At 56.7% G+C, this 27817-nt stretch overlaps 9 protein-coding genes across 9 annotated transcripts; 6 read left to right on the forward strand and 3 right to left on the reverse strand.

Moving 5' to 3' along the window:
* Nucleotides 1–344: 344 nt before the first annotated feature.
* MKK02DRAFT_37645 (AAA domain-containing protein) lies at nt 345–5576 on the reverse strand (the record flags this gene model as incomplete). The annotated part of the gene is made up of 26 exons (XM_053089722.1): nt 345–405; nt 455–562; nt 609–665; nt 714–930; nt 974–1059; nt 1109–1161; nt 1204–1326; nt 1377–1698; nt 1743–1912; nt 1946–2147; nt 2181–2602; nt 2649–2778; nt 2823–2922; nt 2956–3083; nt 3127–3216; nt 3259–3572; nt 3615–3719; nt 3754–3924; nt 3959–4137; nt 4186–4411; nt 4457–4571; nt 4619–4794; nt 4848–5108; nt 5231–5351; nt 5393–5469; nt 5517–5576. 26 exons carry the CDS (start codon nt 5574–5576, stop codon nt 345–347), a joined length of 4074 nt encoding a protein of 1357 aa, XP_052944545.1.
* A 40-nt stretch (nt 5577–5616) lies between these two features.
* On the forward strand, nt 5617–6395 carry MKK02DRAFT_37646 (putative heme binding protein; the record flags this gene model as incomplete). The annotated part of the gene is made up of 3 exons (XM_053089723.1): nt 5617–5625; nt 5672–6208; nt 6252–6395. The coding sequence occupies 3 exons, from the start codon at nt 5617–5619 to the stop codon at nt 6393–6395; spliced, it is 690 nt and encodes a 229-aa protein (XP_052944546.1).
* A 455-nt stretch (nt 6396–6850) lies between these two features.
* MKK02DRAFT_16524 (cell division control protein 14, SIN component-domain-containing protein) lies at nt 6851–9324 on the forward strand (the record flags this gene model as incomplete). Its single annotated transcript, XM_053085648.1, has 7 exons — nt 6851–7141; nt 7194–7323; nt 7395–7597; nt 7641–7849; nt 7893–8531; nt 8721–8803; nt 8858–9324. 7 exons carry the CDS (start codon nt 6851–6853, stop codon nt 9322–9324), a joined length of 2022 nt encoding a protein of 673 aa, XP_052944547.1.
* Nucleotides 9325–9871: 547 nt separating this feature from the next.
* MKK02DRAFT_37648 (uncharacterized protein) lies at nt 9872–11141 on the forward strand (the record flags this gene model as incomplete). Its single annotated transcript, XM_053089724.1, has 3 exons — nt 9872–10012; nt 10073–10479; nt 10568–11141. 3 exons carry the CDS (start codon nt 9872–9874, stop codon nt 11139–11141), a joined length of 1122 nt encoding a protein of 373 aa, XP_052944548.1.
* Nucleotides 11142–11690: 549 nt separating this feature from the next.
* MKK02DRAFT_37649 (WD40-repeat-containing domain protein) lies at nt 11691–13647 on the forward strand (the record flags this gene model as incomplete). The annotated part of the gene is made up of 5 exons (XM_053089725.1): nt 11691–12052; nt 12118–13144; nt 13191–13358; nt 13404–13501; nt 13572–13647. The coding sequence occupies 5 exons, from the start codon at nt 11691–11693 to the stop codon at nt 13645–13647; spliced, it is 1731 nt and encodes a 576-aa protein (XP_052944549.1).
* Nucleotides 13648–14007: 360 nt separating this feature from the next.
* On the forward strand, nt 14008–15060 carry MKK02DRAFT_16629 (Derlin; the record flags this gene model as incomplete). The annotated part of the gene is made up of 7 exons (XM_053085660.1): nt 14008–14097; nt 14180–14245; nt 14306–14379; nt 14480–14573; nt 14632–14747; nt 14807–14891; nt 14953–15060. The coding sequence occupies 7 exons, from the start codon at nt 14008–14010 to the stop codon at nt 15058–15060; spliced, it is 633 nt and encodes a 210-aa protein (XP_052944550.1).
* Nucleotides 15061–15302: 242 nt separating this feature from the next.
* Nucleotides 15303–16524, reverse strand: MKK02DRAFT_37651 (transcription factor IIA, alpha/beta subunit-domain-containing protein; the record flags this gene model as incomplete). The annotated part of the gene is made up of 7 exons (XM_053089726.1): nt 15303–15318; nt 15369–15460; nt 15508–15675; nt 15721–16047; nt 16095–16196; nt 16246–16261; nt 16334–16524. 7 exons carry the CDS (start codon nt 16522–16524, stop codon nt 15303–15305), a joined length of 912 nt encoding a protein of 303 aa, XP_052944551.1.
* Nucleotides 16525–16660: 136 nt separating this feature from the next.
* On the forward strand, nt 16661–20254 carry MKK02DRAFT_27927 (GNAT acetyltransferase 2-domain-containing protein; the record flags this gene model as incomplete). Its single annotated transcript, XM_053087438.1, has 9 exons — nt 16661–16857; nt 16903–17197; nt 17243–17521; nt 17570–17896; nt 17943–18701; nt 18738–18935; nt 18982–19264; nt 19309–19954; nt 19993–20254. The coding sequence occupies 9 exons, from the start codon at nt 16661–16663 to the stop codon at nt 20252–20254; spliced, it is 3246 nt and encodes a 1081-aa protein (XP_052944552.1).
* Nucleotides 20255–20362: 108 nt separating this feature from the next.
* Nucleotides 20363–27808, reverse strand: MKK02DRAFT_37653 (uncharacterized protein; the record flags this gene model as incomplete). The annotated part of the gene is made up of 21 exons (XM_053089727.1): nt 20363–20377; nt 20433–20630; nt 20676–21233; nt 21290–21502; nt 21548–21675; nt 21721–21827; nt 21877–22013; nt 22058–22125; nt 22174–22250; nt 22295–22455; nt 22505–22891; nt 22937–23013; nt 23048–23475; nt 23510–23541; nt 23592–23769; nt 23821–23937; nt 23989–24380; nt 24431–24832; nt 24876–26626; nt 26668–27694; nt 27743–27808. The coding sequence occupies 21 exons, from the start codon at nt 27806–27808 to the stop codon at nt 20363–20365; spliced, it is 6519 nt and encodes a 2172-aa protein (XP_052944553.1).
* Between the last annotated feature and the right edge of the window lie 9 nt (nt 27809–27817).

The following is a 27817-nucleotide window of genomic DNA, read 5'->3' on the forward strand; positions in this document are numbered from 1 at the left end:
AAGACGCAGAGACACTATCAGTCTGTCAAAAGTGGCCAAGGAGAGAAGTCAGCGATATATAAATGGACAGCTGTAGTCGCCTTAGTCAGAGTGCGGATCTGAGATACAAGTAGATGTGAATGGCGTAAGATGACGACAGATCGCGCTTACGGCCAAGAGCCGAGATTTAAGCTCCGCCCGGGGTCCCCTAAGTGAGGAATGCGGAGTTGGCGGCCCAAGCGCCCTGTAACAGCTCTAAATTGTGCACACAGCACGCCCTCAGCATAGGATTACACAGTGTTATATACAAAGCAGAATCGTCATCTTCGTTATGATACAGCACGATACCTTCCTTGCAAACCAATCTACAGCCCTATCCGCTGCCTCTCCAGCACACTCTTCTGGGACGCATCTCTTGATACCCGCCTACGATATCAGCTGGACTCGAAGTACGGAAGTCGAGGGCTAAGCTCACCAGTAGTATTCCAGAACATCATGCCCCGCTAGTCGCTGCAGGAACCCCTCGTCGTGCGTAATGACGATGAGCTGGAAGTTGTTCTGCCGGCGTCGTTCACGGATGATCCTGACTGGTCAGCTTATGTGCCGTCGTCACGGCTGAGAAAACTGACTCAGCAAGAGCTTCCGCCAGTGCGTTGATATTTTCCTGGTCCAAATTGGTTGTCGGCCTATTCCTGTCAGCTGGTGCCTACACTAATCAGGTAGGCTAGACTCACTCGTCCAGCGCCAACACACCACACCCCTGACCAAAGCTCTCCGCCAAAGCCAGCCGGATGATAATACTCGCCAACACCTTTTGGCCCGCCGAGCACCGTCCTCGCATATCCAGCTCGACATCATTCTTGACCATGACTACTCGGTAATTGTAGGATTTGCGTGTGGTGGTGGAAGCGACTTCGTCGGAGTCAGACACGATGCGGATACCGTCGATGTCTATCTGTCAACTGTGTCCCAAATCGCTCCCGTCATAGCTTACCTGTCCCCTGGTACGTCTTGTTCCAGAGATGTCCGATCGTATCATTGATCTCATCCATCTTGATCGAGTGGTATTTGAGGATAGCGCTATGTCGTGAGCTTTGCCTTTCTCCTTGTCGACACACCTCGAGCTCACTTGTCAAGAGCCTTCCCGTACTTTTCCAGATCGTTATTGGCGAATTCGCTGATCTAGACGATCAGCTACCTCCCGAACATGCAGGAGAGACTCACCTTGGTCTTGATGAGCTGCTCCTTGAACAGCTTGTCCGTGTTAGAATAGTCATTCTTCAAATACGACTCGAGCTTCTTCCGGTTCTCCTTCATCTGCATGACCTGCCCGCTCGCTAATTGCCACTGGCACATCAATCAGCTCACCCTTTCCGGTACACACTTGGTAGGCTCACCGCGTTCTGCTGATGGGTCTCCTCCTGCAGGTTCTTCGAGTACCGAGTGTTGAATTCTTTCCGGGCTTTCGCAGCCGACTCGATATCAATCTCATCCACCTGCTCTTGCACCTTGGCAATCTCCTTCTCGCCCTTCCGGTACCGGATATTTTGGATGATATTTGATCGGAGCGATTCCGACTTGGCAAGCTCGGCTAGTGTGGCCTGTAGATTGGTCTCGACGGCGGCGCGAGCTTCGGTTGCAGCCGTCATTTCGCGCTTGAGGTCCTCGATCTGAGATTCATTCTCTCGAATCTTGCGATCGTTCCCCTCGGCGACGTATCTGTTGATCAGCGCTGCAGCGGAGCGGTGAGGCCAGTGACTCACGCCTGACATGCCCGGTGCTTCCCCTCGATATCGCCCAAGCTGCTCTGGTAGATTCCAACCTGCAGACTAGCCTCACTCTCCGCGTTCGCACGTTCGGTTCGGTGTCGAATCAACGCATCATTCTTCTCTCGCCATGGCGCCTCGGCAGCCTGCACTGCAACGTCGAGATCCTGGCTATCAGCTTGGTCCTGACAGTGACCCACCTTGAGCTCCGCCTGCAGAGCGACCAGGTTCTCCTGCAACTCCTTCAAAGCCGCTTCTTCCCGCTGACGCCGTTCTTGCCGACTCTTGAGCTGACCCAGTCGCAATGTGCTCTTGGTGTGATCGTCCTGGTGCTTTCGGAGATTGTTGTTCTTGAGATCCTTCTCGCCCGACAGGTTGGCCTGCTCGCGCTGAATGTTTTTGCTGTTTATCAGCTCAACCTCCATGCTCACATACATCTCATTACTGAGCTGATCCACTTCCCGCTGGACTTCCTCGACCGTCTTCAACGTCCCGCTCGACTCGAGATCCCGCTCCAGCCGCTTGATATCGCTTTGCAGATCCTTGATCTCGCCGAGCGTCCGAGAGACCATGGCCGCCTCCGACTTGAGGGTCTGCAAATCTCTTGCGGCGACCTTGGCTTTGGCGACCTTTGACTTGACCTCCTCCACCTCCTCTGTCACCCGGTCCAGCTCCTTGCTATCGACAGAGACTTTCCTCTCCAAATCGGGAATGGTGCTGCGTCTGAGCTCGGCGATGGTCGCCTCGGTAGGCTGCAATTTTCGGAATTTGTCCAGCCGCTCCTGCCAATCGGCAATAAGTTGTAAGGTCTCCTGACGGTACTTGTCGGATCGGACTTCGACTATGCGGTCTTGCATCTGGGGTGTGAGCTAATGAACGTTGGAAACACAATGACGACCTTACATGCGCCTCGACCATTTGGGCCTCGCTGGATGGGACGGCCCGGGCGCACCCTCTACACTTGTGCTCAACCCTGGCGACCTGTAACGTGCGTTCCCACCATGTTCTCAGGACGCTGATCCCGCGAATGACCCTGAAGATATCAGCCGTGTAAAGATTGAGCTATCAAAAACTGACGTCTGGTTCTCCTCTAGCGTCGAGGCACAATCCTCGAGCGTTTCTTCGACAGTGTTTGTGTCGACATCGGCCAGTGCCTCGGAGATTGCATTCTCGAGTCCTGCGAATCAGCACAAGCAGACTGAGTGCTCACGCTTGAGCTCGGCCTTCTTGCTCGCCAAAGACTGCTTCGAGTAGTTCAACGAAGTTTGTAGCTGGGACAGGGTTCGATTGCTGGCGGAAGCGACAGCCTCGGTGTCACCCAGCTCCCGTTCCTTTTTCCTGAGCTGTCAGTACTGCTCAGTCTGCGCGGGTCGGTACTCACCCAGCAGCAGCGGTTATCATATCCTCCATCGTCTCAGGGACGAGATCTGCCCCTACCAGCTCCTTGAACCTCGAAGCGTGACTGACTTTCCTGATCATCAGCCCAGTCCGCCCCGTGACCACCGGAACTTACGAAGACATGATCTGGCGCTGCCTTCCCTGCATCTCATTCCGCTTGATGGTCAATTGCGCCCTCGAATCCGCCTGGCGGTTCAATATGCTCAGCTCCCCCTGGATCTTATCCTTCTCCCCCTCCTTCTGCCTGATGGACGCAATCTTGTCCCGGATTTGATCATCGTACTTGGCATCCCGGATGTCCGCTTCGAGTCTCGCCTGCGATTGGGCATTCTCGACGAGCTTGCTTTCGAGCAGCTGGATCTCGGCCTCGAACGAGGAGACCGAGTCGAATTGTGATTCGGCCGTTCTGATCTTTTCGTTCAATTTGCTCTAAAGTGTCAGCTGAGCACGAGTCTCGGCAGCCGCACTCACGACCTGATCCTGCTTGCTCCTCTTGGTGGCAGTAGCACCGCTCTTTATCCCCGCCAGTCGATCCAGCTCGGACTGCATGTCCCGCTCCTTCCGCGATCCATCCGCCTGACAATCAGCCTTGCCCGATATGTGTACCCACCTGCAGCTTCTTCAGGTCCGACTCGGCACCCCGCACAAGCTCGTGCACCTTGTCAACAAACTCGGCAATCTTGCTATCCGGCAAGGGCGAGTAGTCGTAGCCCCCAAAGTTGTGCGTCTTGGCGACTTCTCGTACAGCTGCCTCTCGTTCGCGCAGGTTACGCTCGTACGCCTGATAATCAGCATACAGCTTACACTTGACCTACCTTGCGGTTGGCGGTGAGACCACCCTGGGTGCTGGCCAAGTTCCGCTCCCTCCTTCTTAGTTCCGTCAAGCCTTCATCCTCCTTCTTCCGCTGAGCCTCCTGCTTCTCGCGCTTGGTGTTGAGGTTGCCCAGATGAGCCTCAAAGTTCTTGACCTTGTGCTCGAGCTCTTCCGTAGAATCTAAGATATAAGCTTAGTCCCCACTGGGTTCGGAGGAGTTCAGCTCACCGTCCATGACTTCCATGCCGTCCAGCTGCTCCTCGCGATTCGCCTCCAGAATACTCTTGTGCTTCTTCAGACTCTCGTACCGCTCAAACGTCCGCTGGAAGCCGGTCGCCTCAGCGTAGTAGAGAACATTCGCGTCCTTGAGCTCCTCAAAGTGTGCCTTGAGTGCAGCGGCTTCATTGCTCTTGCTCGTCTCCTTCTGGATCGCTTCATCGATCTCCTTCCTCATCTGGCTCGTCAGCGCTGCATCACGTCACGGCTGGTCTTAGCTCACCCGCTCCGCTTTGTCCTTGTCCGCCTTGTAATGCTGCAACCGCTCCTTGTCCACCTTGAGCTCTTGTGTCCGCTCTTTTCGAAGAAGCTTGATGTTATCGAGGGCTTTGGTGTATCTAAGTATCAGCTTCAGCGCTTCTTCTGCATACTCTGCGAAACTGACTTGGTTGCCTCAAAGATATCGTCAAACTTCTTCTTGAGCGCTGCCGGCTCGGACAGCGGCCAGTTCGCTTCTTCCTGGTGACAGAAGATGACATTCTCGAGGATAGCTTTCGACACACCGAGAAGCATAGGTACCTCCTCGTCCATCTCGGTGCATTTGGTCGAGATCACGTTTCTCTGGCTTGTCAGCTATGAGCATCACTCCAAACCTCCTGCTGAGCTGAGCTGACCTTGCCGTCCCCTCCGTCAATCTCAGCCTTCGCCAGGATCCCCTCCAGCGTCTTCATCGTCAGACCGCCAGCCTTCTTGACAGTGACTTGCAAGTTCCTCGTCGCCGTCATGCGCTGGCGGTTGACATTCCAGAACCGGAGTCGGACTTGCGCCTTGACTTCCTTCTCATTCGCCATTTTGGGATCGTGGACGAATGCTCCGCCCTTTGTGTTGGGAGGGAGGTCCCCTGTAGTGGCGTACTTGAGGCATTCGATGATGGTCTACCTGTCAGCATCCGTCTCACTTCGGTGCAGCCAGCTCAGGAGCTGCTCCCTGGTAATGAAGCGCCAGTATCCGACTTTGGAGGTATGTGTAGCTCTTGCCGGTAGTATAAGCAACTTACGGTCTTACCGGAACCATTGTGCCCCACGATCACGGTCAATGGCGAGTAGAACTCGATGACTTGGACATGCTTGTCGTCGAACGAGCGGATACCCCGGATGGCCAGCTTGTTGAGCGACGCCCTATTTCTTCAGCCCCTTTCATAAGCTGATCGCTGACTCACATCTTGGCGGGTAGGCAGGGTGATGTAAGAGTGAGCGAGTGAAGGAAAGGGTCGAAGCACCTTCTGACCCTCCTCCACTTTCTGTCCAGTCAACCAGACGCGTCCACGGAGTGTCGCGACCAACTCCGCGTTCTTTCCGTCGGAAGCTAGGTTTGGGTGGCGAGAGGAAGCTGCTTGAAAACATCATCGACCGCACCATATCAGCGTGGAGGAGTAACAGAGAGATGTCGTGGGTAGGTACACACTCGCTCGGACGCGCCCAGATCGCTGACAACTCAGCTGATACCTTCCTTACTGGGACTCCCCTCATGGTCTCGCTCAAGTCCAGCCTCGACCTCGACCTCCCCCCAGCTCAACGGGCATGACGAGTCTACGGAGGACGAGGACCTGGATATCCCCCCTCAGTTCCCTCTCCCAGACTCTGCTCAGCGGTCGCAAGCACCAGCCAAAGCTGCACCGGAACCATCCCCCGCATTCAACCTCTGTCCTCCCTCCCCTACCAAATCTGTCAATGACGAGCCGCCGTCCGATCTCAACATCGCCATCATAGCAGATGCTATACCAATAGGAGATATGGCTCCTCCTCCGTCTACAACCGAGAAGCCGGACTTTGGGATCCAGAATGGAGGTGGATTAGGAGCCAAGGAGGAAACGAAACCTGTCAAGCTGGCGCCAAAGTCGAAGAAGAAGGGGAAGGTCGCGCTTGCCCCTGGATGTTCAGCTCTGGACTGGGCAAGACTATGTCAGAGTGGGAAGGATCTCAAGGGGACATCGAGCATGTTCCCGATACGAGTCACGATGGACGAGCTGAAAAAGGTGAGTCTCGCTATTTCAGTGGCGAGTCAGAGCTGACATACAGCACAACACCCCTGAAGACGCTTGGTCGGTATTCAACGGAAGAGTGTACAACATCACTCCGTACCTTCCATTCCATCCGGGCGGAGCGGACGAGATGATGCGCGTTGCAGGGAGAGACGGCACCAAGCTCTTCAGCAAGTCCTAATCACTTTCAGCCGAAATGTGTACTGACCAACAGTGCTAACCCATTCATGGGTCAATATGGAGTATATGATGCAGGAGTGTATGGTAGGAATGTTGGTGAGGGGCTGAGACTCGAGTACTATTGCTCTATCCCCGGCGATCTAGGCTGTTTCACGCCTATTTGACGACAATTTGTATGATCACCATTTAGATGAGCACCTTCCATGATGTCGATGTATATTCTTCAACACAGACCGAGCACTGTCACTGCTAGTGCGATTCCAGGACATGAGTGAGACCTTGATTGATCTGCGTCTGATCTGCAGCAACAAGGATGTCTCTCACACCGTGCCACGGTCGGCGATCGCCGGAGGCTTGTCTGAGCCAAACAACCCGCGCCTGCTTTTCGTTCCCCTTATGAACTGCGTCACTCAACGCTTTACCTATCATTCCTCACACACCTTCTTCTAAAGGATCATGTCTAGACCGCAGCATCGCAAGTCTCAGTCGACATCTGCGCTCTCCATCATCGCGTCGAGTCCGGCCCGCCCGAGTCGGATGGCAAGAGAGAAGGCGAGGGGTGGATTGGAGCGCGTCGAGGAGGCACCAACGTCCAGTCCGAGAGAGTCGGTCGTGGCGCGTCGAGGCAGCCATGACAGACCGGAGACCAGTGCATCTATGTCTGGCGGTACTCCACGGGGGACGTCCGCTGCTTCGGGCCGGCGGAAGGCGGTGGACGTCACAGATGTCAAGGGTTGGATGAACGAGGTTTGTCAGCAAACTACGTTGGCCTCTCAGGAGAGTTGAAGCTGACTTGCAGATACTGTCGATGCCTACCTCTGGATCAAGACGTACGACCATACTCAGACATTTTGAAGAGACCCTGTTGAGGTGTTGTCTGGGGAATGAAGTGGATGGAATCCACCTGGCAGATCTCTTGGGACTGTACCGTAAGTGACCTCTGCTGGCGGTGGGGGCGGGACTGGGACCGACGGACTTGGAGAGATCCTGACCATTCCAGTACATGCGAACCTCCTCATCCTCCTGACTCGACATACCCAGCTATTGACCGCTCGAGCGCAATCACATTCCTCTCTGCATGCAACGGACGAAGTCGCTATCGCCCTCGTCCCAGAACTCACGTCGGTATTTGGCCTGCTACAGGGGCTTTGCCTTCTAAGTGCGAGCTGTAAGGCCGCATGCGCGGAAGCATGGACCATCGAGGTGCGCTAGCCATCGCATTCTAGTAGCACAAGCTGACTCGTAGATGTTGATCGATCTCTTACTGCTACTCCGGTCAATTCCGGTCAAGGACGGGAACGATCCGGAGAGCCGACCTGTCGTGTACTTCATCCTGGAGCTACTCTTCTGTATCCTCGTCGACTCACCAGAGTACTCGAGGGTATTTGAAAGGCTATCTGGACTCGAGGCGGTCACTCGCGTGTTGAAGGGATCAAGCGTGTCGAAGGAGGTCCGGTGAGTTGTCCTTCCCGTCATCGGATGCTAGCTGACGAATTAGTATGAAGTGCATCGAGTTCCTCTATTTCTACCTTCTTCCGGAACATCAATCCCGCTCGCTATCCTCTTCTACCCGCTCAGTCTCCACCGCGACCTCGAGATCTACCTCTTCCTCCGATTCGCTCTACCCCCCATCCCCCCTCGACCGCTCCTCCTATGCTAAGGAATCTCCCACAATCGTCCACCCTTCCCGCTCGCCAAATCCTACCGGCGATCTAGATCTCCACTTTGTTCCCCAAACCCCTCGCAAAAAGGTCACACCCAACCTCGGCTATCTCACACCTAGCAGCCGGCGCGGCTCGGGCGGGGCCAGTGCAAAGAGCACGCCCGCGCTGCAGACGGTCCCCGCATCGCCGATCGATCGGGGAGGTTCCACTCCAAAAGCAAACAGGCGGATGAGTGGCGATGCGGAAGTCGGCCTGGGGTTGGGGTTGCCAAATACGAGCGCGGGCGCAGGAGGGATCAAGCGAGACGTCACTGCGATTCATCTTGGCTCGCTTGTCGCGTCTCCTGAGCCAGTCAGCCCCCGGCATCGTCAAGCGGACGGTCGGGCCCCACGCTCGCCGACATCATCCGGAAAGATGTCTCGGTCGTCAACCCAGCCCAACATCTCTGTACTCCACTCGAGCCAGCGGCAGGCGTCGCTTTCCAGCAGGCGGGTCAGTCGGTCACCCCTCGCTCAGTCGTCTATACCAGAGTCACCTCAGCTCTCGGAGACGGACACGGCGGAAGGCAAACGCGCCAAAAGCCGTCAGAGCAGGTCATCATTGTGTCCCGCCAGCGATAACGATCGTCCCTCGACTTCCTCCGGCCTCGCACCGCGGATGAGGCATTCTCGAACATCTTCGCAACTATCCTCACACACCGACTCCCCCTCCTCACTCCCTCCTGCGCCTCATGCACCGCGTATCCGTCACTCGATGACATCCGCTCAGCTATCCTCTCAGCTCGACACCACCATTCCAGCGGAACCAAAATCACCACGTTTGGGACACTCCCGGACCTCTTCACATCTCTCCGCTCTCGCCCCAGACCCTCCTAGCGGTCTCAGCCGTTCACCATCCGCCCTCCTCGTCCCTTCTGCGTCACACTCGCGCGTTCCCTCCGCCGAGGGCGTGGGCATGGAGCGCACCCCATCGAAAGCCCGGCGAGCGTTCCCCTCGGAGCTCACGCGGGGCTTGTTACCAATGCCCACATCGTCTCCGAAGCCTACTCCGCTAGGTAACTCTCGGCGCTTACCATCGAGGTCGGAGCGGTCGGCATCTTCAATCGCTCCAGCCTCGAGTGGGCAAGGCCAGGCGGGACCGGACGGAGCAGTGAGGACGGTGGAGGAGAAGAAGGAGCTGTTGGGGCAGTGGTTGGGCAATGTCGATGCGCTGGTGAGCGGGGTGGAGGGTGTGGGGTGGTGGGGCGCTCAAGGAAGGGAGAGATAGGGTCATCTTATCGAAGGACGGGGTGCACGAGGAAGTCCGGAAGCGGATGGGGGAACGGCCTTGCCCGCCGGCCTACACGTCCGCCAGGAGATCGCTGGACATCTCGGGCGTATTTGCGGACCATACGTTGTCGAAACTCTCAGGATGAGTCTTCGATGCGAGATGACTGGTCGGAGCCGGATCGTCCTTGAGCGGAAGGGCTCGCGGTGGGGAGCATGAGGGAGAAGGGCGTTTGGGTTCTCTGAAAAAGTCGGTGGGGGCGGGGGATGAAGAGGCCTTTAGCGGGGAGGATATTGGCTGCATCAGCGTTTATAATGACCCCGGCCTATGATATACTACCTGTATGTGGTCTCCTCCGCTTTTCTGCGTGCTGTACAGATCAGTCCTGCTATGGAAGAGCCCCGATGCCACCCCCGGAAGCAATCTGAAACATCCGATTTGAGGTATGCTGCCGACCCCCTTCACTCAGCCACTACAAATTCTACCGCGCTCGACATCACAGCTTTCCTTTTGTACTTAGCCCTCGCCAGTACCTCGGCCCGCAACAATGAGCACCAAAGAAGTTCCTCCTCATCTCTGGCCGCTCTTCCTCCCCTTCCTACGCAAGCCTGTCCCGCCCCCGCTGTCGAAAGCTCCTCGTTCGGAATGGCGTCAGCATGACTTGGCGGTCGCGATGCGTGTGAGCAACGTATGTCACTCGCGCTAGGGACAATGTGGACCTCCACAAGCGGTCGACTGACCTCAATAGCTGTTTCACGCCATCTGCGAGCCGTACCTCTACACGCATATCGTTACAGACGAGTTTAATGAGCTACTCGGGCTGCTGGACTCGGCCGATGCGAGAGTCAGAATATACCGCCGACAACAAGTCGCTCGGACTAGGAGCCTGTACCTGGAGTATATTCCCGTGGAGGAAAGAGAAGGATACCATCTAATCTTCGCACTGGGTGGCTCGACGTGGCCGAGCGTCGGCGCGATGAAAGGTAGCGGGGCGGAGATCCGGGCGAAGAACGCGGCCTGTGCCGGCGAACTTGCTACTTGGGTCCTCACGCTATGGGACATGAATGAGGTGGGCCTACCCTCTCGATTCCCTAGTCTGGAGACTCTGGCCAACGCCTCGATAGGGGGCGAGCGCGACCCGGACCAATGGACAACGTACGAAAGGACAAGGTACCGACCTGATCAGCCGTCAGATTCGGACGTCCTCCACCACCTACCCTACTGCCAATCGCTCTTTGAGCAGCTCATCACTTCCGCTTCCCTACGACATCTCTGCATTCGCGACGCTTCCGGTCCCCTCTCCTTACCCCCCACGACCCAGACGGCCCCTTTCCACAATCTCCCCTCCGCTCAACACGTCACCACCATCCATCTGGGGGGGGGGTCGATTCACCCTTCTCCTTGGCGTTGATCGGTCCTTCCGATGGGTGGGGGACCTGCCGGCTACTCATGACTGGAAAGCGGCCATCCAGTCCATATTCATCCCGAAATCCCTCGATACGATCATCAACTACCGGACGGAGCGCGCCGGTGTGGCCTACCCCTCGGAGCTTGACGTCGACGTCTATCTGTCAACTACCCATGACCTGGACGCGGATTTCGTCGAGGCGCTGCAAGCTTTCACGCCAGGACAGAGCGATTTGACCCAAAGCTGCTCTAAATCGGCGATCGAAAAGCAGCGCAAGGTGGCCGGCGAGCTGGGTACAGCATTGCAGGGCATCCTCAGAGAGGGGACTGAACGCAAAGACATGATCCGCTGGCATGTCTTAGCAGACGCGCCCACATGTGGTGCGTGTGGATCCGGAGTGCCTACGTGACACAGAGCAATGGGGTGGGGTGTCTAGGGGAAGGCGGACAAAGGGTCGGACGGGCGGACTTGAGAATACGACGTTGGCTGGATGGGGTGTACAGTACCAGAATGAAAGTGGGGAGGGACGGAGGGCACGGGTAACACAGGCGAGAAGAGGAGGAGAGAGGCGGTATTGGGGAGTGGGTCGCTCGCTAGGGCGGCGGCGCGTCTATCTCCAGCCCGTACTTCACTTTTGATTCTGATCTTGAATGTCTAGCTGTGTATAATCTCATCTCGTAGGGCTATCGAGTGATATATTACAGCTGTACATCGTGACTTGGCCACAAGGCGCGCTCACAAGTCGGCCGGTGACAAAGGAGGTCAAGCCAGGCAGGAGGCCCATAGCAGTCTTCGAAGAAAAATCAGTCGCGTCTCGCCCGTTCCATCCTTGCGAGCGTAGCTTGTTGTACTTCACCTCTCTCAATCTTGTCTGCGTTCGTGTAGGGCATAACCATCAAGTAGCCCATCTATCCGTTGGGTTTAGATCGAGTCTAGTAACACAGAGCGACAAGCGGTCATGTCAACAATAGTCACCAAAAAGGGCCAACCCTCCAACTACTCTCCCCGAACCCTCGAAACCTCCCGCCGCCGCCTCGGCAACTTCTTGACCAGCATCGTATCCCTCGGTTCCCCTTTGGCCTCATCACGTACCAGATCCACCTCGGAGCTGCCAGAATTGCCGCTCAAGGCGAGGATATATCGGCGGGGAGGGGGGACGGAAGGGGAGCTGGAGGAGCAGTTTTCGGAGTTGGGGATAGTTGATCTGAGGAGAAGTAATAGCGGTGGGCGTATAAAAAGCGGCTCTGTGGGGATGGTTGGGATCCGACCTAAGGCTTTGAAGACGGAGGGTCTGTGTTTGACTGATCTGCCGGACGATCTGTACGTCCATCTCCGATATTGGTCAACTGCCCACAGGTAGATGCGCAACGAGCTGACTCCCCTAGGTTGCTCACAATTCTCGAGCATCTCCCCCTCTCCGCTCGTCAGATTCACACCGTATCACTTGTATCGCGACTGTTCTTCGATATCGCACAATCACCAGTGCTCTGGACAAGGCTCTATCGCTCAACTCCCGGTTTCCGGCTCTCGGACTCAGCAGTCCGGCGGGCGGTCGCTGCTGAGTCACCTTCGCCCGGGATCTGGGACGGTGATGACTGGATAGTCTTGCAAGGACCAGCTGCAGCTCTTCGACCAATATACACCACCCCGTCTCGACCAAGGCGAGGAGGGGCGCCGTCAACCCCCAAGCCCGCTTCCTCCCCGGCCGACGCAATCCCCATCCACTATCCCACCCTATACCGCTCCCGCTATACCTACTCCCGGCACCTCCGCGACCCCTCGCCGGCTCATCGGTCCCATACCGAATCGCTCACGGAACACACCGACGCGGTGTACTGCACTCGCTCAGCCGGTCCGTGGCTCTTTACAGGCTCGCGTGATCGGTCCATCCGGATCTGGCGTCTTGCGCCGCTGGACGAGTGGGGACAGCCGGGAAAGACCAGGCTGGTCAAGACCATACAGGATGCGCATGCGGGAAGCGTGCTGTGTCTCCGGGTGGAGCTGGACGAGAACGGAGAGGGGATGATGGTCACGGGCTCTTCGGATCGGACGGTCAAGGTCTGGGAGTTGTCTCTTTGGAGTGCCAGTTCGGAGCCGGACGTCAAGCTCCTGGATACCCTGTCTGGGCATACCAACGGCGTCCTCGATGTGCTCCTGACCGCCAAGCACATCGTCTCTTGCTCCAAGGACTGCAGTATCCGGATATCCGACCGCAGCGATCGCACGCTCCTCTTCACATTGCTCGGCCATACACAGCCGGTCAACGCCCTCGCTGTGAGTCCAGATGGGAAGCACATCGTCAGCGGAAGCGGGGATGGTTCGTGGCGTATTTGGGAACTGGCCGGCGGAAGGCAGTTGGATATCACCAATACGAGCCGCAAGGGGCCGGGGCTGGCTTGTATCGCTTGGCAAGTGAGTCTTGAAAGCTGAGTGAACCGTCAAGTATGCTGATGATCAGGACGGCTACATCATCAGCGGCGACAACGCGCGTAAGGTCAACGTGTACAGTGCAGAGACTGGGGATATCATTCGGACCTTGACGGGCCATACGGATCTAGTTCGGACCGTCGCAGCGGACAAAGCGGAGAGTCTCATCTATAGCGGCAGCTACGATGGAGCTATCAGAGTACGTTTGCGATCTTTTCGCTTGCTGTCAAGGCTGACGGAGCAGATGTTCGGTATCAAGACTGGACTGTGTGTCCGCAAGATCACCACCACGCCGCCGACCTATATCTTCAGTCTGGATCTTAGCTGGAATAAGGTGTTTGTGTGAGTGAAATACCTTTCAGTTTCAACTCTTTCAGCGACCAGCGCGGAGCGAATGATACTGATTATGCAGGGCTCGTCAAGACGGGGCCATCGAGATCATCACCCTCGTCACTGGTCTGCCGTACCTGCATCTTATGGATGGCTGATCAGCTACCGACTGCAATGTGATGGTATCCCTGCTATAATTCAGATATCTGAGGGACCCTGATGCATGCTGTACGGGTCTTCAATATCAGGCTGATGTTCGCCCACCCAGGGGGAGACACCTCAGGCGAGGCTCTTTTACCCCTTGCGTTTCAGAATCGCTGTTCGGACTTGTCCGTTGGTGTTCCGGGGGCGATCTGCCTCCACGTCCAACTTGCCCTTCGTCCTCTTCCTTTGTATCTCTAGCTTTCTTATCCCGCAGCAAGCGACGCTGCTCATCCAACCACCGACTCAGCGCAGGCCGGGAGCCAACAGATCCGAGGGGCAATCTCGCTCTTCTCGCGGCCCGACCAGCTTAAATCATGGCGCAACCGATCGAGCAATGGATCACCGGCATTCCCCCTGTTACTCGAACATGGGTGGCAGCTGCTGTTGGCGCTAGTATATTAGTGGTGAGTGTTCAATCACAAGCGCGACCGCTTCTTGCTCGCACTGTGATAGAACGTTCGTGGCTGGCTTTGCTGACCGAGCCAGGAATGCCAGCTCGTTGCGCCCGTACAGCTGTGGTTCTCGTGGAAGGCGGCTCTGGGCAATATGCAGGTAAGTTGAAGCCCTCCGCGACTGTGCCTTCGTATAAAGTGCGAAGCTGACAAGGTACAGCTCTGGCGATTCATCACCACGTTCTGCTATTTCGGTCCATTATCGCTAGATCTGGCATTTCATCTTTTCTTCATGTACGTCCATGCCTCCCTAGAGCGTCTGCTCATCCCTTGCTCGCTCGACCTGACTTCGACGAGCGAGACTCCACGGTCACGATCCCGCTGATCCGCTCAGAATGCGCTATTCGCGCTTATTAGAGGAAAACTCTTTCTCCAATCGTAGAGCAGACTACGTCTTCCTGCTCCTCCTTTGTGCTGCCTTCCTGCTGGTAAGCCTCTGCGAGCTCGATTCCGCCTCTGAGCTAGCGTCGCTGATGATGACCTTAGGCTATTGCCCCGCTCCTCACTATGCCATTCCTCTCGTCCTCCCTCGCCTTCTCATTGGTGTATATCTGGTCACGGCGGAACCCATCGATCAAGATGAGCCTCTTTGGGGTGATCACGTACGTCCGCTGTATTTGGGGCTCACAGGCTACTCAGCCAGTCCAGCTGACTCGATCAGTATCACCGCACCGTATCTTCCGCTCTGCCTGGTGGCGTTCTCGTGGCTTCTGCAAGGCGGCTTCCAGGCAGCTATCGGCGATATAGTGAGCTTAGCAGTCCTTGGCCTCGATGATGGTGAAAGGGACGAGCGAGCTGACTGTGTAGGTCGGAATACTAGCTGGGCACACCTACGTCTTCCTGCAAGACTACTGGCCCAGAGAAATGTGGAGCCGGACAGGCAAGGGCGAGGTGCAAACACCGCAAATACTGTGAGTATCTATACAAGCATGGCTGGGCCTGAGCTCATCTTCAGAAAACGGATCTTTCGACAGCAGGACGCGAGATAGCATCTAGTGTACGCCATATCTGTCATGTATCATAGTGCTCCTGCTGCGCGGTGATTGGTGATACATCTGACCGGCCGGTCTCTCTGGTATGATCTAGTCTACATGTCTTTTATTTGCGTGACAGTCGTGGGGGAAGATGAGTCTTTGAACTTTTAGATCGATGAACGGCTACCACTCGAACTCGCTTAAGTATCAGCTTGATCTACACCATCACTGCAGCATGTGCCAGCTCACCCTGTACATTTGGCGAAGAGGTAGTCTCTTCCGTTTATATGCACCATTCCATCTTTGAACGTCGTCTTCCACTTGTTCTTGACTCTCTGTACCTATACCCATCAGCTCACGCACGACTCCCCGAAGCACCGAGACTCACCTTGTCATAAGTACAAAACACGATATCCGTATCGCCCTCGCCCTCCTCATCGTCGGCGTCTTTCAGCTCATCATCACTGTCGTCTAGGTCGGAATCGATGATCTCGTCGCCTGGAAGCAGACCAGCTGCGTTTGGCTCAGGCTTGACATCCACTAATTCCTCGGACGGCTGTGATTCAGCGAAGGCTTCCCTGGAGGATGTTCTTCTACTCACAGCTCCACCTCGCATCCGCAGGACATCGTCCGGGTCCTGCTTTATCTGGATCTCCTGCCCAGACCAGCCCTGTATTGGCGGCTGAGCCATCGGTCGACCTGGTATTGCCAACCCCCCTCCGCTCGGTCCAGCACCTGAAGGTGGGTATCCCTGGGCCGCCCTCGAGCTTGGTCCAGCAGCAGCAGTTTTAGGCGGTGACGACGCGGTAGACGTCCGAGAGTCTGCTGGAGGTGAATCATCGATGTCTGCGGCGGATCCACTGGGACCGGCACCGGGCGCGCGATTAAAGTCGGCTACTCGGGTCTCGAGCAGCTTGGCTTCCCATTTCTAGACGTCAGCTACAATCATATGTCGGCTGTATGGAGCACATGTACAGCTTGTAGGGTCTGCAGAACCTCTTCCTCCATTCCATACTCTTCAAAATCGGCCTCGATGCTGGCCATCACATCGTCGATGATCTGGCGATATATCTGAGGCTGATTTGTCAGTCTCCGCCGCCACGTTTCGGCTGATGTCGATACCCACGACGATCTTGTTCGACCTGTTGATTCAGGTCAGCAGGATGTTCACTTCGACAACCTTGCTGCATGAAGAGCCACTTCGTCAAACATACATCTTGCCAGATACTCCTTGTCTCGTAGTCTCCCTCGTTATTCTTCTTTGCTTGACCGGTAGTTCTCGTTGCGCGTGAGCGTTCCGAATGAGCTGCTGGGCGTCGCTGAAGAGGGATGAGAGACTCTGAGAATGAATGATGAATGAGAAAGGGGGGTTGCTTATATAGTGCTTGCTCGCCACCCATAGCATTATCTCCCGCCGCGATTAATCGATTTTATCCCAGGCCGCGCTGAGATTATTTCAACTGGAGAGGTCAAAGGTGGAGGAGGTGCAAGCCATATCCATATAGCTTGTTGACTCTACCCGCACATTACATTCAGCAGCAATGAGGAAACAACTCGACCCGCGTATACCGGCGCTCATCACAAATGGCGTCAAGGCGAATCATCGTTCCTTCTTCGTCATGGTCGGAGATCGGGGCAGGGACCAGGTGGTCAACCTCCACTTTCTGCTTTCGCAGGCGAGGGTCTCGTCCAGGCCTAGCGTGCTGTGGTGCTACAAGAAGGATTTGGGCTTCACAACGTGAGCTATCCCGATCAAGATGATCGTTTGGAGCTGACGAGCTAGACATCGCAAGAAGCGGGAAGCCAAGATCAAGCGTGATGTTAAGCGGGGTATCCGTGAACCGAACGAGCAAGACCCGTTCGAGCTCTTTGTAGCAGTCACCGATATCCGGTATACCTACTACAAGGATAGCGCCAAGATCCTCGGTCAGACCTTCGGCATGCTGGTCCTCCAGGACTATGAGGCGATCACGCCAAATTTACTGGCGAGGACGATAGAGACGGTTGAGGGGGGAGGGATTGTCGTGTTGCTCCTCAAGACCATGTCGAGTTTGAAGCAGCTTTACAGTCTGGCCATGGTGAGCTGCTGTCATGAGAAGGTTGCGGGCTTAGCTGACATCCAGGACGTACACTCTAGATATAGGACGGACGCCCACCAGTTCGTTCAGCCCCGGTTCAACGAGCGCTTCATTCTCTCTCTCGGGTCATGTGCGGACTGCATCGTGCTGGACGACGAGTTGAATGTTCTCCCACTGTCGAAGGGAAAGGATATCGCAGTAGGGGTGGATCAGGATGACCGAGGGAGGAAGCAAAAGGCGGAGGAGTTGAAGGATATGAAGGAGAGTTTGACGGGCGTGGAGATCGTGGGGGCGCTGGCGAAGCTGGCCAAGACTGTTGACCAGGTGAGTTGAAGCGGGAAGGTTTGGGACCACTGCTGAGCTGACATAAAGGCAAAAGCGATTCTCACCTTTGTCGAGGCCATCTCGGAGAAGACCTTATCCTCTACGGTTGCGCTTACCGCCGCGCGGGGTCGAGGAAAGTCGGCAGCTCTGGGTCTAGCTATCGGAGCTGCTCTTGCGCACGACTACTCCAACATCTTCGTCACATCCCCCGACCCCGAAAATCTTAAAACTCTTTTCGAGTTTGTCTTCAAGGCGCTCGATGCACTTGGTTACGAGGAGCACATCGACTATGATGTCGTTCAAAGCACCAACCCGGACTTCCGGAAAGCTATCGTCCGCGTCAATGTATTCCGTGGACACCGTCAGACCATTCAAGTGAGCTGACCTCTCGGCAGGCGCGTCCCGTAAGCTGACTTTCCAGTACATCTCGCCCGAAGATTCCCATGTCCTCGGCCAGGCCGAACTCGTCATCATCGACGAAGCCGCCGCTATTCCCCTTCCCCTCGTCCGCAAACTCATCGGTCCCTACCTCGTCTTCATGGCGTCCACCATCAACGGCTACGAAGGCACGGGCCGGTCCCTCTCCATCAAGCTCATCCAGCAACTCCGGGAGCAGACCCGCTCCGCCATAGCGCCCACGGACCCTACCCAGACCGCCGGCGCCGGACCGTCCAAAGCTTCTGCTGCCGGCCGATCAGGTTCGGGTCTCGTCCGGTCTCTGCGCGAGATCAAGCTGGAAGAGCCCATCCGATACTCTCCCGGGGACAATGTCGAAAAATGGCTCAACCACCTCCTCTGCCTCGACGCTACCGTCATCTCGAAGGCGGTCCAGGGTTGTCCCCATCCATCCAAGTGCGAACTGTACTATGTCAACCGTGACACCTTATTCTCGTACCACTCGGCATCGGAGGTCTTCCTGCAGCGGATGATGGCGCTATACGTCGCGAGCCATTACAAGAACTCGCCAAACGACCTGCAGATGCTGTCGGACGCGCCAGCGCATCACCTCTTTGTCCTCTTGCCTCCCATAGGCGAGAATGATAATACATTGCCGGATCCGCTGGTGGTGCTGCAGGTGGCGCTGGAGGGAAACATATCGCGGGCGGCGATTCTGAAGGAGCTGAGCACGAGCGGGGTCAGCAGTTCGGGGGATATGATACCATGGGTCATCTCGCAGCAGGTAAGTTATTCGCAGGACGCTTCGCTGATATTACAGTACCAAGATAACGACTTTGCGATGCTGTCTGGCGCCCGAGTCGTCAGAATAGCGACACATCCCGACTATGCCCGTATGGGCTACGGATCACGAGCTATCGAGGCACTCAATTCTTTCTACACTGGCGAGCTGTACAATTTTGAGGATGTGCAGGCGGACACGAGCGAGTCGTTTGAGCAGGCGGCCAAGGTTGCCCCAGTGAGCTTGTTGTCTTACATTTCTGCAACCTCAGCTGACCTTACAGAACTCTACGCTCGCTTCAGACTCGATCGGCGTTCGGGACGTCAGCAAGATGCCGCCTCTCCTGCAGCGCTTGTCTGAGCGGAAACCGGAGAACCTCGACTATCTTGGCGTATCGTTCGGTCTGACAAAAGACCTGCTCCGGTTCTGGAAGAAGCAGGGATTTGTACCGCTCTATGCCAGCCAGAAGGAGAATGCCTTGACGGGCGAGTTTAGCTTCGTCATGCTCAAACAGCTGGCGAGTGCTATTGTTCGGGAACAGGGTTGGCTTGGTGCTTTTGCATCCGGTGAGTTGTATTCTAGGTTGACGGAGAACGATGCTGATGAGCAGACTTCCGCCAACGCTTCATGTCCCTCCTCTCCTACCCCTCTTTTGCCAAATTCGACTCCTCCACCGCTCTCTCAATCCTCTCCACCTCCCCATCCGGCTCTATGGCCACCGCCCCCTCCAACCCCATCACACCTGACGAACTCAATATCCTCCTCTCCCCCTTCGACATGAAGCGCCTCGAGACCTACACGGGCGGCATGATCGACTACCACGTCATTCTCGACCTCGTCCCTATTCTCTCCCACCTCTTCTTCTCGCGTCGCCTCGCCGACTGTACCCTCTCCGCCGCACAACAAGCGATCCTCCTCGCCCTGGGCCTGCAGCGCAAGCCCGTCGAGGCGCTCGAGGCGGAGTTGGGGCTGACATCCTCGCAGACCTTGGCGCTGTTTGGAAAGATCATGCGGAGGCTCGTCAAGCATCTTGAGGATGTACGGCGGGAAGGCGCCGGGCGGGAAATCCCGACTGAGCAGCCCGGCTTTGAGGGTGGATCCGCTGGTGTCGCGTCTGGCAGCGGAGGCAAGAAATTTGAGGCGCTGGACGAGACGGTCGAGGAGGAATTGAAGGGGGATGCCAAGGCCGTGAGCCAGGAAATGCGGACGCACAAGGGTGTGCAGAGGGAATTGCTCGATTCGGTGGATATGAGACAGTGAGTCCAGCTGAGCGGATCCAGTAGCTGACAGGTAGATTCGCCATTGATGACTCTACCGATTTCTCCGCACTTGAGCCCCAGGTCCGCGCGCTGGCCGATGCGCCCCCCGAGGTCAAGTCGAGGCTCAACACCACGATGAGTGTGCGGAGTACGGCGCCAGAGGTGGTTGAGCCGGCGGAGACCAAGGCGAAGGGGAAGAAGGACGAGAAGGGGAAGAGTAAGGGCAAGGACGGGGGAAAGGGGAAGCGGAGGGAGAGTGGGGGTGGAGATGGAGGGCGGAAGAAGCAGAAGGTGTAGATCGTGGGGTTTATGAGCGCGGGGGACATCTTTGTCTTGCTTAATTGACAATATGTACTGACTATTGAGCTATCTATGTACACTATACAACTGATTGCCTGAGCGATCTCAATCTTTCCGTAGCTGCCATGTCCACCTTGACCTCCTTCAACAGCTTCTCCTTCGTAGCTTTACCTACCGCAGATACGCCAGTGTTGTCATCCCCCTTTACTGCCGCATTGGCTCGGAGCACCTTGCCTCCGCCAGACCCCGTTTCTTCCGCATGACGAACCAGCATGTCCACTCCGGCCTCAAGAGTGTGAACGAGGGGCGAGTCCATCTGACCTAAGAATATAGTCATGTCGAGGAAGACCGAGCGAGTGGTTGTGCGCAACGGCTGCCGAGTCAGCTCATACAGCCAGGGGGCGTGCGTCCAACTCACCATATTGACGCAAAGTGGATCTAGTGAGAGTGAGACAACTCTCGTCCACTCCGACGCGATACCTGACCAAAACGGGTCTAGCGCCTCGATCTCATCCGCCGCAAGGAAGGCAAGTCGCACCACCACCAAGACGGCCGAAAGCATCTCCGCCCCTCGCCCCGCGGCTTCTGAATCCCGTATAGCCAGCAGATCCGCCACCTGCCGCAAAGTACCTCTCACAGCCCTCGAGATGACAGGATACAGGTCTAGCAGGCTAGCGTGCGCTATATTGACATCCGATCCGATGGAAGCGAGGAGTAGCGAGCTGAAGACGTCGAGTTGGTGATGGGGACCTTGGTGAGCGAGAGGGAGTAGGACTCGGCCGAGCATGCCATGTCGGTGCTGGTCGGCGAGGAGAAGGAGGGTGGCGGACCGCGTGAGAATGTCGCGGGTGAGCTGGGGGTCTGGTCTCGATGACGCCAGTGACGGATGTTGTCTGATGAGCAGACCAAGGCACCCTGATGCCGCTGCCATAAGCGTCGAGGCCGGTTGACTGGCAGCGTCTCCCTTGATGATGTGCTATCTCAATCAGCTCGGAATTCTACGATCAAGGGAAAAGAAGGGACAACACTTACGTTGAGAAGCGTCAATATAGTGGTAGGAGTGACGGCCAGACCTTGCACGGCCGACACCGCCAAGTCGGCTTTCACATGCTGGACGATGTCCTCGGCTTTGACCCGCATGCAGAGCGCTGCTGAAGCTTCGAGCAGCTCATTGAGTGCCGTTTCCGTCACGTCAAAACGCGCAAGAGTGAGGTGCAAGAAAGTCCCGACCTGGCTGAGAAGCGGCTACGAATTAGCTCGTGTACCCGTAGTGCGCGTCTGCGAGCTCACAACGGATCTATCTCCTTTCGCGACCCCAAAGACACTCGCGCTCGCTCGTAGTGCATGATCAGGGTCAAATTCCGAGGCGGTCCACTCTGCCACGTGCTTGCCCAGTCTGCTGATGAAGGCACCAAAAGCTGATGGTCAGCTTGACTTGTCCGCGTATATACGGCTAACCTCACCTTCAACTGCGTCGCCGGTCATGACATCTCGTATGACTGGTAGTAATCGAGACAGGCCCGCGAGTACTTGCTCCAAAGCCTGTCGTCCGCGCTTGAGCACTTCCGGTCTGCAGGCTATTTCAGCATCGTCCAGTTGACCACTGTGATCTCTCTTACAGATCGTGTAAGAGGAGAAGAGTGGCTTGTGACACAGTCACGGAGTCGGAAGACCGCGGTGCGACCGGGAAGAGATGGAGGAGGGCTCGGCCGGTAGTACTCTTGCCTGGCTCTGCAGAGGTATCGGCACCATCAAGCTGAACTGTCAGTTCTGCACTGAATCAGCCACCGACACACTTACCCGCAGGACATTGAGGAGTAGGCCGGCTCGACCGAACATCTTGACTGCACGACGAAGCAGAGTTGCGCCTATGGTATCAGTCCGAGGCTCCATTACAAATGCGAGAAGATTCTCACATTGCTCAGCAATTACACTGCTCCTGCCTGGCTTCGACTCATCCAGCATGGCCGTGGACAGCGATAGGAAGACTGCTCTACGTTCGTCAGCTTGATACCAAAACGGAGGATCTGCACTCACGGTACGACGCGAACGAGATCCTCCCGGCGCACATGGTCCAGAGCGGTCTGCACAATCGCCAGTGCCAAGATCCGGTTATCTGCGCAATCCGACCTTTCGACAAAGATCGCTATGTTCTGCAAGGCATTCAGGGCGGGATGAAGCACGACTGCAGTGTTGTGCTGATGAAGTCAGCTATTGCCGACCGACTGGTATTGGTCCTCGACATACCTTGTAGAACACAATGAGCAGGATATCCAAAAGACACCTCTGAGCGAGCACCGACTGATCTGCCAACACGCTACCAAAGTCGATCACAGCTGGAAGGACCAAGCTGCCGACCAACACCATCTTCTTGCGGCTCCCAGTGTCCATCGAAGAAGAAGTCGTGATCTGAGCGGGCGAGTCGAGCAGGTCTCGTAAGGCCGGTAAGACGATATCAACCATTCCCTCGTCTGGCTGTTGCCACGGCAGTTCGCACAGAGCGGCGACGTGCTGCTGTAAGCGTTGTGAAGCGGCGTAGGGTATGTCGATACCCGACGCAAGCATGTCGAGACCGAGAGCGACGAGGTGATACCGGACGAACTGAGAATCGAGGAGGGCGAAGACGTTTTGCGACTGAGAAATCAGCCACGTTCCCCCACTGTATTGATATACTCTGACCGATTTGCTAGGCGCCACCTGCTTGATGGAAATGACAGTCTCCGTCAAGAGCTCATCCAGGGAATTCCAAGAGACCACTGATGATCAGTCATGGACGCGGAGGGTACATACCTGGCCAAGCAGGGAAAGACAGTCTGAGCTGACGGAGGCGAACGAGCAAGCTGAGCCGCCGCTCATCACTGCCGGAGACGATGGACTCCTCGAAGCAGAGTGACCACGCCTGGAAGTGAAGCGGAAGGAGCGAGTTCCGTATGGCCATAGCAGACGGGTCCGAGTGATCGGAATCGGAGATAGCTTGAACGAAGATGAGGATCAACTCCGCCACCGCGCTGCGCCAATTCCGACTGTCGGATGTGACAGTGTCGTCGCCGAATTCGAGCGTAAAGCTTAGAAGACGCTCGATGCTCACACCCCTACGCTCGCTTGATAGACCTGCGCGGATGATCTCTTCCAGCGGAGTCGAGTGGACAGTGATGAGCTTCAGTAGTATCCGGATTCGACATCGGCGGGAGATATCGAGATCGAGGAGAGGCCAAATACTTGACAATCAGCTGACGCCTACAAGGAACATACGTCTTGTATAGGGTCGCCGCCATTGCATAGACCTGCACCATTTTCAGCTGAGCCATGATCCGCAGACGGAGAGTGTACATACCGTTTCATCCGCATTCGACACTGCCAAGGCTTGGGTGATGACCAGCCACAAGAAGTCAAGCAGCGCAGGGACGGCGTACGCATTCAGCTGGATCAGCCGCGCGATGCCTAGGATGACCGATTCGTCGAGCGGTAGCGCTCGCGGAGGAAGATTTGCAATTCGCCGACCTCTCGTTGCGCTGCACGCATCAGCTTGTGCAAACACTACAGTCTACATTGATCAAGCTCACGATGATGTCTGATGCGCTTCCGCGACATCGCTGCCGAAAGACGTGGATGCGAGATGTTCATTAGACACGCCGTATGCGCGCAGCAAGAGACTAAGCAGTTTGTCAAGATATGGGTCACTGGCAATGAGCTCGGGAACCTTAGGCTCCCGTTCTAGAGCGCTCACGAACCAAATCTGAGGCGCCTGGATCCGCCTTTCCTGCTCTCCTTTCATACCCTGAACACGCTCTACCAGCATCCCACCAACAAGGTCGACAAACGCTCTCGGCTCGAGGTATGCGACATTCGCTTGAATAGTAATCGCCAGATCGAAGCGCGCCATCTCCACCATTCCGCCCCTCTCCTGGTCGCAGAGGTGAACGAGCGATTGTACGAGCTCCCACGGTACCTCCGCACTCGAGAACGCCAGGACCCGCATCCACCTGCAGGCGCGGGTGAGGCCCTGAGCAGATACCGAAGCTGTCTCCGCAGCGAGGGAAAAGATGTCGGCGTAGTCGGTCGATCCCGGAGGACGAGATGTGTGAGGAGAAATCAAGCGAGGTAGGGATTTGAAGACGATATCCTGGATGACTCAGCTCGTGGTCAGGCAACAGTCGGAACGCGAAAGCTCACCTGATCTGCCAATACTCCTAGATCTTCCAGCCAAATAGTCAACAGCTCTAGCAGACACGAGAATGCTATCCCAGCATCCAACACTGCTACCAGCCTATCCAGCGCCAGATTGGCTATGGCTGCTCCATCCTCCGCCGAACCATCGGTCGAGGGATTGGAAGTAAATGCCGGCGCCTTGCACTCTTCGTACAGGATGTCCGCGTACAGCTCTGGATCTTGGGTGTAGAGCGCTTCGAGCCAGGGCTGTACGTAATGACGCAGCAGCGCATTCCGAGCTTCTTGATAGAGCTGTACCGGACCCGATGTGCGGGACGCCGCCGCGCCAGCGACCGTGCGGAGGCCGGGTAGTGGGCGGTGCCGGCTAGCATACTCTCGTACAATGCGATGCAAAGTCTCTTCCTGCTATGATCAGCTCGGGCAAAGGCGAAGATAAGACCGAACACACCTCGGATATGACCCAGCGGACGACCGCAGACCCCAGTTGCTCGAGAGCATGAGGGGTGCACAGCAGACTCGGCCAAGCCCGCTTGACGAGCAACAGAAATCCTTGCTCCACCATCGTCAGGTCGAGGCTTTCCAGACAAGCTGCGATGCAGCCTATCAGAATTTCTGTCGCCGGGGATGATTCCGCCAGCAAGGGTAGATCGAAGTGCACCCATGCCTCGCGGTCGTTGCCAGCCCCAGAAGCTGCCGCCGGTGACCGGATATACCCCGTGGTCTCCAGCCGCTCCAGCCAGAGGTCCGAAGCGAGCTCCGATGAGACAGATAGATCTGCTCTGAGGACAGCTCGCACCGCGCTGATTGGCAGGGAGGAGTAGCTGAGTTGCTCCCCTCTGGCGAACTCTGTTGTACTCGGAGATTTGACTAGGGCCGTAGTATAGGCGAGATAATCGTCCGAGAAGAGATAGCCCGGGCCGAGGGGCTGCCTGAGATCATGAACGTGGGCGAAATCCGATGCCGCCGCAGACGCCGATGAGCTGTGCTCTGACAGATGGTCCTCGTAGATCCGGAGAGCTGGCCGCAGGTCTAGCGGATCCGACCCGACGGCCTCCTCTGACGCGATGACCAGACTGCCGCCCACTAATCCAGCCTTTAGGACCTGGTATCGCGTCCAAAGCGCGCCGTAGAGGATGGCGACCTCATCAAAGGTGCGATTGTCGAGGTCGTATGCTCCGGCACAGAGATCGCTCGTGCGGTCACCGAGGGACTGCTCGAGCTCTGAGGCTGTACACTGGAAGTACGAAGCTGGCCAGGTTCGCCGAGCTTGGCAAGCCGAGTGATGATCATCGAGCGAGTCGATGCAATCTGCGTGGAAGAACGCTTGACACCCCCCGAAGCAGGCGAAGACCGACGAAGGCGACGACCAAATTGGTTTATGGCAAGCCGAGCAGGGGATAGAGCTGAACAGATGTACGCGGTGTAGCTCGTGCTCCCCTGCAGCTCGGCGGATGGCCTCTCGGAGATCGGTCCGCGTCGCACCCTCGGCCAAGCGCTCACCGAGTGGCATTAGCTGCCGCGAATATTTGACGAGTACGACCGGGGGTGTCTGACCGGGATGCTCGCTGTCGAGGAGATCGTACCGAAATGTCCCCTGCGATGACCGGTAGCAACCGAGATGCTGGACATCGCCACACAGGGTGCACTTGATGCAGTACCCGGGTATACCTCCCTCGCATACCGAGCACGCGGGAGCGGTACGGGCCGAGGGTTCTTTCGAGCTGAGCCGCCAGTGGACGTAGTGATGCCGCTCGATCTCATCCTCCCCTAGACCCTTTGATTGACCCGTCTCCCACTTGTCCAGACGCGCGCGATAGCTGATGTCTGGCGGACGACGGGAGACGATGTTGTGGCCTGTCATATGTGGGTAGTAGGTGGTGAGGAGGCTTATTGCGGTACGTTGTGATATCGGGGATGAGAAGGCGGCGATCTCGAGGAGGTCGAGCGAGGCATCTGGCCTGGAGGAGAGGATGAGAGTGACTAGCCGGTGAAGCCGGTAGATGGTAGTCAGAGGCGCATCATCCAAGTTGATTGTTTCGCATAGCGCGCCCAGGAGGCGGATGACCAGCGAGGAGCGGCGGATGGAGATGTCCGATTGGGCCAGCGCAACATCGTGCGGATTGAGGATGCCAGACGGCCGACTTTGGCTCGATGACGATGGGTTTTCGGGCGTAAAGCTGAACAGAGGGATGCTTGGTTCTGTATATCAGCATCGCCTTTTAAGCTGGATAGTGACTTACGTCGCCTTTTCTCCAGGGTCGCGCCTGTAACATCTCCCTGTACGGGCTCCAGCACGACCCCGACCTGACCTTCCAGCCACCCGTAAACCCGCTCCGCCATCCCCTCACCGAAGGTGTAAAGCCCGACTAGGACAATCTCGACCACCTCCATCTTGTCTACCCCGCGGGCAGTATGGCAGAGATAGGTCGCGATATCGAGGCATGCCGCTCGGAGCGCGTTAGGTGGGCAGAGGGGACCAAACGAGGAGACGCGGTGATGGCAGTCCGCCGAGACGAGTCCGCGTAGGATCACCAAGAGCCGATGTCGTGGTGGAATGTTCGGGCCTGGCTGAGCACGTAAAGGGTCCGCGTCGGTAAGAGAGGCCGTGGGAGGTCGACGACTTCGTCTCTGCTCTCCGCCCCGTTGCCCTTCTGCCACTTGCAGCAGATGCAGCCCTTGTCTGTCCGCCAGAAGCAGCAAGTCCCGAAGCTGCACCACCAGACTGTACGTGCCCTCCATATCCCAATCCACCTCCCCTTCGGCAGCATGATGCTCTTCGCTTCCGACAGCCTCGGCTGATGAGATGCATCGCACAGCTTCAATGCCTGCCTGTCCCACTTGGATCCCCGACTGAGCGGCGCCGACTACCGCGTGTCCCAGCTGTCGTACAGCTGTCCCGCTCTTGCGCTTCTCCTTGGTAGACTTGCTAGTCGCCTTTGCCTGTAGAGCCGCCCGCTCAAGGGTATCTGGCGGGACGAGCCGACTTTCCAGGCGGTCCAGGACGTGCGAAAGGAGCTTTTGCGACTCGTACAGCCCTTTCGGCGGCTCGCGATTGACGGGAGCTTCTTTCGGCCGGAGCGTTGCGCGCCGTAGACGAGCTTGGAGCTCGCCAACCCCAAGACTGGGAGACCGAGGTGCTGTGGGGCTAGTGGACCCTTGCCGGGGTCTCGAGATGGGCAGTGAGAAGTCGCGGAATGATGGCGACTTGTCCCCGGTATCTCGAGGATCCGCCTTTGTGTATGGGCTCGAGTCATCGGTGACATTGATCTGATGGTGTGAGTTCGGAAAGGCGCTGCTAAGGCCTGTCTGACACACCTTGAGCTGGGGGAGCTTGCCTGGCCGGACGCCCAGTCCCCTTCGCGCATCGGTATTGATGCTCATCCCGCCGTT

The sequence above is a fragment of the Dioszegia hungarica genome (assembly GCF_025882075.1).
Source record: "Dioszegia hungarica strain PDD-24b-2 chromosome Unknown MKK02contig_11, whole genome shotgun sequence".
NCBI lineage: Eukaryota > Fungi > Basidiomycota > Tremellomycetes > Tremellales > Bulleribasidiaceae > Dioszegia > Dioszegia hungarica.